The sequence below is a fragment of the Cystoisospora suis genome, assembly GCF_002600585.1.
Source record: "Cystoisospora suis strain Wien I chromosome Unknown contig_3355, whole genome shotgun sequence".
NCBI classification, from domain to species: domain Eukaryota; phylum Apicomplexa; class Conoidasida; order Eucoccidiorida; family Sarcocystidae; genus Cystoisospora; species Cystoisospora suis.
The window spans coordinates 19,434-28,190 of record NW_027156150.1 but is presented as its reverse complement, the minus strand read 5'-3'; the positions used below and the strand labels follow the sequence as shown (position 1 = coordinate 28,190).

At 54.6% G+C, this 8,757-nt stretch overlaps 2 protein-coding genes across 2 annotated transcripts in view; one reads left to right on the top strand and one right to left on the bottom strand.

The window, feature by feature from the left end:
• The first annotated feature begins 303 nt into the window (after positions 1-303).
• Positions 304-6,939, top strand: CSUI_006581 (digestive organ expansion factor-like protein). The gene is made up of 7 exons (XM_068066737.1): positions 304-2,712; positions 3,239-3,487; positions 4,147-4,257; positions 4,792-5,202; positions 5,505-5,671; positions 5,976-6,100; positions 6,526-6,939. The coding sequence occupies exons 1-7, from the start codon at positions 427-429 to the stop codon at positions 6,858-6,860; spliced, it is 3,684 nt and encodes a 1,227-aa protein (XP_067921290.1). The 5' UTR covers positions 304-426; the 3' UTR covers positions 6,861-6,939.
• Positions 6,940-8,213: 1,274 nt separating this feature from the next.
• Positions 8,214-8,757, bottom strand: part of CSUI_006580 (uncharacterized protein) — a 10,039-nt gene continuing 9,495 nt past the window's right edge. The window contains exon 7 of the mRNA XM_068066736.1: positions 8,214-8,742. The gene's annotated coding sequence lies outside the window, so the exon portion shown is untranslated. The remainder of the gene's footprint in view (positions 8,743-8,757) is intronic.

The window sequence follows — 8,757 nt, the reverse complement described above, 5'->3', positions numbered from 1 at the left end:
AAGCACTCATTGATTAACACCCGGAGGCGCCTTCGTGTTTCAGCCACATCGCCGCCCTGAAACCTTACCGCCACCCTGTGGTGCAGAACCTTTTGCTTGGCTGAAGCATCTCGGCCATGCTTGGCTAAAACATCTCGGACCCTGTTACCTCTCACGACGCCTACAAGTACGGTGTGTATCAAGATCTCACCGCCTGCGAAGGAAGCTCATATTGCATGCGGCTGGGAAACCGCACCCCGTCTCGCATCGTGCCGGCAATCGATGAAGAACGGTCCCCCCTGCATGCGCAGAGTAGAAAGGAAAAAGCAGAGCCCTTCTGCAGGTTCGTGCCTCCGAGACGAAGCTGCTTTTTTTGCTGTTTGGATCACCGTACGCGGCGCCTGGCCGGTAATCAGATTGCACTTTTCATGCTAGCTTGATAAGAAAATGCGCAGCAGATATGGAAAAAACAGGAAGGGTAGGGGGAGGCCTGGTAGAAAGAAGGGTAAGAAAGTCGATTTGGAAGCATTGTACAACGAGCGCCTTGAGAAACACAAGGGATTAGCGGAAAGTCCCAGGTCTTCTCTGGCTGACAGAGAGAGCGACAAAAGAGCAGTGGTACGGTCTTCCCATCTGGCTGCGACTGAGCAATACCAGGGCCGGGACACACACGACGGCGCCAATGGTCGACAGCTGAGACACTCGCCGGGGAAAAAGTTTGTCCATGCGCCAACTATCACGGCGAGGAGTCCGCCTTTGCCCTTGGGGCACAACAGGACGTTTAGCAAACTCTTGTCTGGGTTGAACAAAGGCGACAGGCGGGAACAAGCCGGGAACGCTACGAAGGTAACCAACAAAGAAGCTTGCGGTGACAGCGGACGTGAACGACGACGGGATCTCTTGAAGCGTGCTTTCCCTTCTAATGGACTGGAATGTAAACTACTAAAAAATGGCAATAAATGGGCTGTGCTGCGGAACTTGACCATTGTAGACGAAGAGAGTCGAGACCCTCACCCCGACCCTGGCGACGCGGCTCCTTCTGCAGTGGGCAGCAGCAACCGGTCCATACAGATGCCATCAACCGAAGAGCGAACTTTGTTAGAAATGCGCGATTCTCAGTCTGGGGAAGGGCCACACCCAGTCGGGGAGGCTATCACGCGTGACGGCATTACGGAAGGTGCTCTTTACGACGAGGGTGCTTCACAAGACCAGACATCCAGAAGAGTCTCTTTTGCCGGTGCCCCATTGTTGAACGCTTCTGGTTGCTGCGGAAGCTTGCAGCTTCCGGGGATCCCCTCTGCTGTCGCGCCCCTTGATTTTTTCTGGACGTTCGAGGTGGAGCCGTCGAAAGAAGAGCTGGAAAGGATTCTTGCTCTGCGTCGAACGAGTGACTCAGCAGGGAAAAGGGAGACGTCAACGTGGCGGTGTAGTGCAGACCTTGGTTGTGAAGCTGGTTCCAAGGGCGGGATCTTGAGGGGAAAAGAAACAGCAGATCAGTTTGGCACGCCTGTGTTGTCGGAAGAGCCCTCGGCCGTGTGTTTGCTTCTTCAGGAAGAACCGGGACGGAACAAGGCGCACGGAGAGCGAAGCTCTTCACCACGTCTGAGGGACGAGCCGAAGAGGAGAAAAAAACAGTGCAGTAACCAAGTCAGCGGAAGGCGAATTGGGGTGCACCCGCGCGGCTATACGTCATATAATGACGTGTTACCACTTCATGCGGCGAAACCACCATGTATTTTCAGCGGCGCAGAGTGCTTACCGATTAAAGCTTGCGCTCACAACAGAGACACTACAAAGCAGGAGCCGGAAGGGTGTGCTATTGGAACGACGACCGATTGTCATTCGCGGTCCACTTCGGCAGAACCCGGCGGTTGTTCGTATTTCGAGCACGTTCTGCAGAGCGTCCCTCCCGAGGCGCCGTTCAGTCCCTCGCCAACAGATTCTCCGTATGGATTCCCGCCTAGCATGCTTCTGCGTCTCCAAAAGCTGCTACGACAGCGCTCGTCGTGTTCAGGAGCTCCCAGTTGCGACTGCACCTCTCCCTCTGACTCTGTGTTGCATCAGAGTCTGACGACTCTGAAAGCCCGCGCTTTGTTTCACTACCTATCCACGTATGTCGATGTGACGTTTCCGCATCAGAACCACACCACTTCAACGGAGGTTCGTTTTCTCTACAGTCTTCACGTCGCTCTGCATATCTGGAAGGCCCGGAGACGTGTCCAAGCAAACTCTAATCTTGTAAGGCGGATCACGAACAAGGATCCGCAAGAACTCCGTGTCAGTCTCGTGAAGGCGCCTACGCAGCACGACAACGCCGAAAAGACGGTTGCGGACTTTTCCGCACTTGCCAGCCCAGGTGCTTTAAAGGACTGTGAAGGGGGAGCAGTTCATGAAGACGTAGAAGAGGAAGAACAAAAAGGAGCGGCGGCCGAACAACGTGACGGCTGTTGTCGCTTGATAGCAGATGGACAGAATGAATTTGACGGCGTTGGGACTTGTGCTGGGAGAGACAGAGGACGGAGGACGCTGGCACTTCAGACGCACTGCCAACTGCAGGGGCGCCACGCTGCCACGTGTCAGGAAGTGCGGGAACACTGGCCGGGAGACTGGCTGGAGTCGCAAGTGCGAGACGGTGGATACACGCGTCCCAGGGTTCTTGTGCTGCTTCCTTTCAGATCGGCGGCCAAACAGGTCGTCGATAACCTCATTGCCTTCATGCCGGACATACAGCAGGTAGGAGCGTCCGAGGATCTGTCAACAAATACAGCTGTCCGGCTGAAAGCTTCTTATAAGGCTCGGTCTCAGCCGCATTCCCCTGGCGTGGGGTAATGCTCAAAAGATTCCTTTTGCGTGTAGCATGCTTGGCGCAGACGTTGTGTGAGGGCGCTTGTTCTCGTTCCAGGTTTTCGGTGACGGGCGCAAGCGTCGTACTCTGGCGTTTGTTCTGACAGGTGCTTATTTGGCCCCGGTGGAGGTGGCTCGGGGGTACATAGAGCTCTTCCACCCTTACGTTCCAGCTCTTCTTTCGAGTTTGAAAGCATCTCGAGAATGTTTGGGCTGTGTGTCTACACAAACTCATTGCTCAACAAGAAGCTGGACTCTGTCGGTCGATGAAAATGGCAGATCTACATGGCCTGCCAGCAGTCTGTAGTTCCAAAGTCTAGTTACTCACCTTCAACGGGCAGCCCGTCCAGAAGTGCCTGCTCTCCGTATTCTGGTCTGACAAACATCACTACTTGACGAGTTTGCTGGCGCTCAGGTTCTGAACAAGCGGCGCTATGAGGAAGAATTCGGTCTGAGCTGTCGAGAAGAAGAAGAACAGAAGCAAAATTTTTGCAAGGGGAATAAACCGGAGGACTTTGTTGATGTTTTCGGAGGAAATGATGATGACCAGTTCCGCCTTGGCATCAGAGTTGCAAACAAGTCCCTAGTTATGTATGCGCCTTTTTATTCGTCCGACATTCTCGTCGCGTCCCCGCTAGGCCTTCGAATGGTTGTCGGCACAGCTGTGAGTTGACACGCTCAGCGACACTTATCAGGGACCATACACGTTCAATGCTAAACCGGCTCACGCACCGGGACCAGTTGTCCTTTCATGGGGGCGTCCGTGTAAACACCTTATGGTTCTTGCGGGCGAATCGCCACACCGGATCGTCGCCTTGTCAGGTGGGGGCACCCCCCCCTGCACTCCACGGTGTGTGTCGACTGTGTGCCTTGGTTTCCGCTGTATGCGAAGTAGTAAGGCAGGTGCCCGCTTGTTTCAATGTTGTTTCTGGGGTGCGAGAGTGTAAGGCCGGAGCAGTCGTGCTGTCCGTCATTGCCGTCGTGGACAAGTGCAGAACTGTGTGCGTCCTCGGTAGGCTTTTTTGGCGATGGGGAAGGCCCAGATTGCACGTCCAGTTATTTTCGATCATGAACGAGTGTGGGGTAGACCACCTCTCTCCCCGTGCATTTTGGGGTAGATTCCCAGAACAAAGTGTGGCTAACGTTTTCCTCAGTGAGCCAGTGAACTTGCCTGTAACGACGTGAACTTGCCGCCATCTCAGGGAAGTCATTGTAACACTCGCGTGTGTCTGGGATTAGCCTTCAGGCCCTTGCTGGCAGCGCGCGACACCCCTTGCGTCTGATCTAACACCGTGTTTCGCTGCTGTTGCTGTCGGATTGCAGGGTGATGCCAAGCGGGACTACGACTTTCTTTCCTCGATCGAAGTGGTTATTGTCGATCGCGCAGACGTCATCGGCATGCAGAATTGGGCTTTCTTGAAAGACTGCTTCGCGGTAGGAAGCATTCCGCCTGCCGGCCAGTTGTTCCCTGTTCCTGACGTCAGTTAGTCGCCTAAGCGTGTAGAGAGTTGTATCGTGCGAGCGTTTCTACCAATTTGACAGGTTTTGCTTCGTCGCCGCGCTTACAGAGTGCTTGCCGGGATGGTTGTGTGGCCGGTTTACAGCGGAGACTGTAGTGGCCCGTTGCTTTCACTCCTGCGCTGTGCTCATCTGGACAAGTTCGAACACAGTCAAGTCGGTTTCGTGTGATGCTGCGAGGTCCCGAAACTGCAGCCCTCATCCGCGGCATGATTGGTGTACGAGTGTTTTACAGTATGGCGAAGACGATAGTGGCTCACGAGGGGGTGGGCAGAACCGCTGAGCCGTTTGAGCATGCTGCGTAAACACCGGAGGTTACGTATGTCTCGCCGAGGAATTGATATCCCGGGGGTGCAACTCCTGCAAGTGTGCTCCCGTTGGTTAGTGGTGCTCCCGTTGGTTACGGAATTGTGTGCAGTGCTTACTTCCTATGCCGGTTCTTTGGTGCAGGCCCTGAATCTACCTCCACTCTCATACACTTCTTTTGATATACGCCGGCTGAGGCCGTCTGTGGCGGCGGGCGTTGCGGCTTCATTCAGGCAGACGATAATCTGTTCCAACGGACGGGATGCCCGGATACACGGCCTTTTGAAGCAGTTCTGCTGGAACCGCCGAGGCCAGCTCCACTTATTTGACGCACCTCGAGCAGCTTTTGTGCCGAACACTGTTGCATTTGACAATTCAGAAGAAAAGAAACCGTTCTGCAGAGAAGGGATGTTGGAATTAGACAGCTCTCCCGAGAATTTTTGGGGCGAGGGAAACTCAAGGATTGGTAGGAATGTGGCTTCCAAGTGTGCAGCAGCGGGCGTTCAACAGTTGTTCTGCAAGGTCGCGTGTCCGGAATTTTCTAAAATCAGCGGAGTAAGCTCCCACGTCAAGGGCACGATTAGCCGGGTCTCGCTGTCAGGAAAATATAATTGTGTCCTTTTTGTGACTCCTCGGCCCTGTCGTGCAGCCTGGGCCCCTTTAGTGGCCCTGGGAAAGAAGCAGGGGTCTGTTTGTTTTTTGTTGTGCACCCGCGCTGGGGCGTTTTGAGACCATGCTGCAGTGTCTTCGGTCCGTGTCGGCGCCATGATTGCTTTCTGTGGTGCTTGCCGGTGTAATGCCGCCGGCATACAGCTATGGCCGAACAGCTGACTGCTGTCTGAGTCTGTTGGTTGCAGTGTATCATCCAACACTTCGTCACGAACGTTTTGCCGTCTCTCGGAGGCGAGTTCAGCAAGGCTGTGGTGGTCCTGTCCTCCTACCTGGACTACTGTCGGTACGTCTGGAGGCGCGAGGGGCGCTTGGCTGGGAAGGTCACTCCGCGGTCCTCTTTTGCCATAGTATTGTGCGCCACCGTTACTGAAACGTCGCTCGTGGACTGCACAGAGGAAAGAAGCTCAGTTGTATTTACATCGCGGGAGAGAGTGTTAGATGCTGACGGTGTCTGGTTTGTTTTCTTACCTTGAGTGTAGGATGCTGACGGTGTCTGCCTTGTCCCCCCACCTGGGCACGCGGTGCTGGTGTGGATAGTTGGGCCACGTAAATTTGTTTCTGTCTGCACCGTCATTTTGGTCGCAGTACGGGGCGTAGTGAGCGCAGGTGGTCAGGTGTCCGCGAAGTGTGAACCGGTGGTCCCTGTCTATTTTCAGGCTTTGGAGGTTTCTGAAGGAACACGGCATCGATTTCGTAAGCTGCCATGAGTACACGTCAAATGGAAGCATCACGCGATCCAGGCAGCGGTTTCACAAAGGTAAGGCTCTGCCTGTGAGCCTCAGTCCGAAAGGAGCGACGGTTGGGCAGCCAGTGAGGGTTATCGATCATGCGTTGTTTTCCGCACAGTTACGCTGGATTGCTTGCTAGTCTCTTAGACGCAATGCTATGTGTGGAAGGGTGCTGATTTTCTCTATTCAAGAAACAGCTGGGACATGCCTTGGCTGCTCCGCACCGAAGGACAGTTTCGGAGGCTGACGCGCTCACGGTCAGCCACAGCTACGGTTTCTCTCGGGTAGGCGTAGTGTACGCCAGCGCAGTTCTGTCCTGGAGGGTGAGCCGAGAATCCTGAATCTCCCACGTGATATATGACTCTGAGGGTACAGAAATCCTTTTCGAAATCTTTTTTTTTCTTCGTTTCTTGTACATTCGGAAGAAGAATTCGGACTGGCAACTGACACTATTTTTTCTGTGGACCAATGTTTGCAGGTGAGGTCTCTCTCCTCATTACCACCGTGCGATTTCTGTTTTATCGTCGGTACAGCCTCAGAGGAGCAGATCGGATTCTGTTTCTCGAGCCACCGGTGTCAGCCGAGGTGTACACTCATGTGTTGCTTCATTCGCTGCCTGATGAGACTGATTTTGGTGCAAAGCATACCAAAACGCAAGGAGAAGATGAGGGAGGCAGTAGCATCAGGAAGTGTGGAGCCTCCATATGTTTTTTCACGAAGTACCATGTCTACCAGTTAGAAAGGCTTCTAGGAGTGGACAAAGCCGTCTCACTGCTTCAGGTTCCCGACCGCAAGGTCGTCGCCATAAGGTGAACTCAATGGCGACCCCCACGCGACGCAGCTTGACGGCCCATTCAGTGCTCACATGTTACTTGAGGACTCTGCACAGGAGGAGTGAGGAACATGGAGACGACTGGCTTCGTGCGGCTTCTTTTACACAGCAGATTCGCTCCCGTCCGGTGTAGCCTCGACGGCCCCATTCCAGGTAGTTTCCAGTAGGTGTGTTTCTGTCTGTACCACATCCCCGAACTGTTCTTGCTTTTGTCGATAAGTATGCTTACGTGCATGCTAGTTGCACGTTGACGCTGTCTGGCCGTGTGCCGGCCGTGGCGCTTATCCTGGGCAGTTTCGACTCCTCCATGTTTCGGAGAGAGTAGCCTGCCACAAGCTGACAGGACTACAACCGACTCGTTGTCATGGACCCGGATGACGCTGTCACCGGAGCCACTCCGCCGTTTGGACGTCCTCTACATGGGCAGGATACTGCGGGGCGCCGCCTTCGGGTACCCGACTGCGAGCAGGGATGCTGCTGTAACTGAAAACAGCCATGTTTGCTGGATGATGCAGCATAGGGTGCTCGGCCCGCTAGTCAGGTCACCCGTGCATTGCGCCGAAGGATAAAGGTCAAGCACGAGTGACTCGACTGCGAAGACAGGCAGCCAAAAGCTGCCGAAGGTTGGCTACTTGTCCCACACAAGTTCTCCGAACAGGACAGTAGGCGGTTCCACGAAGATTGAGCGGTTGGTGCTGTCGCTCCTGACCGGAAATCCGAGCCTGAGACCGGAGCAGTTACGCAAAATGTGGCCACGCTCATTTCCGGTTTTCTGGAGTTCCGGGAGACGTGGAGTTAGCAAGAGCCGAGTTTGGGCAGTTCTTCAACCGTAAGTACTGACCACAACACCAAAGTGGGCCGGCCAGTTCGGTGAGACAGCGGTCATCGAGCCAGAAGCGGAGACAAGGCCTACGCTGCCGACCGAACACTCGTGCACGGTCTCCTCACACAGCACTGCCCTACCTAAAGAAAGGGTAATAGCGTATTTCAGAACTTCGGTGGCGGCCCACCGGTCGTCCGGCTTGCCGACACTGAAAGAACTGAGTGCGTTGCGGGTATCGCTGGGGTCCTGGTCTTACTACGCGTAATCTGGCATCCAGGCGGATGGATACAGGGTGAACCACGGGGGGGGATATGAGTCGTCTCCCGTGAGCACTAAGTACACCACAGTCACTTTTGTGGGTTGCCCCCTCGTGAAAGCACCTGCTACGTCTGGATACCTGGTGTTGACAGGCCCAATCCATGAGTGTAGTAATGCTGAATTCACGTTATACGCCGAATTTATCATGAAAAATCACACGCTGGACGCAGACAATGGTGCTGCGTGGATGTGTCCGACACCGCCTGCGATGAGGGAAGTGCTTCCCAAGAGCTGGTCGTTAGGGTTACACCACCGCCGTAGTGAGGCAGTCGATTACCCCTCTCGCGCCAGCTGCGAAGTCATGTTACCTTGCCCCGACCCTGCTAGCGGAGCCTCTCCGTCTGGCGGCTAAGCTACCTGTCATAGTTGAGTACTCTGTTTCGCTTTCCACCGCAAAGCAGCACGGACCTTTTCGCTTTCTTATAGCCTGTTGGGACACAATTGGTCACCATCGAACACGTGAGCGCAGCTTGCGCCGAACTGCTGAACCGAACCAGTTCACAACACAGTCACCGGAGAGACTGGGTAGCGGACTGCAATGAGAGACGAAATGAGGGAGGGCGGTTTAAGAGCACAGGGGCAGCGCGCCGGAGTAAGCGAGATGGACTCGCCTGGCGCCCTCGTACAGCACGTGCGGTGACAACCAGACGTGTATACAGTCGCGGGGAAATAGCTTGGAGCAACTGCGTCCAAATGCCGCTTGACAACACGCTCTCTTGACGCTGTACACATGCAGA

Coding starts and splice junctions, on each gene's coding strand:
- CSUI_006581 (XM_068066737.1), top strand. CDS start 427: ATGCGCAGCAGATATGGAAAAAACAGGAAGGGTAGGGGGAGGCCTGGT. Junction 5,672..5,975: donor TCCTCTTTTGCCATAGTATT/GTGCGCCACCGT, acceptor GTCTATTTTCAG/GCTTTGGAGGTTTCTGAAGG. Junction 6,101..6,525: donor GGCTCTGCCTGTGAGCCTCA/GTCCGAAAGGAG, acceptor CAATGTTTGCAG/GTGAGGTCTCTCTCCTCATT.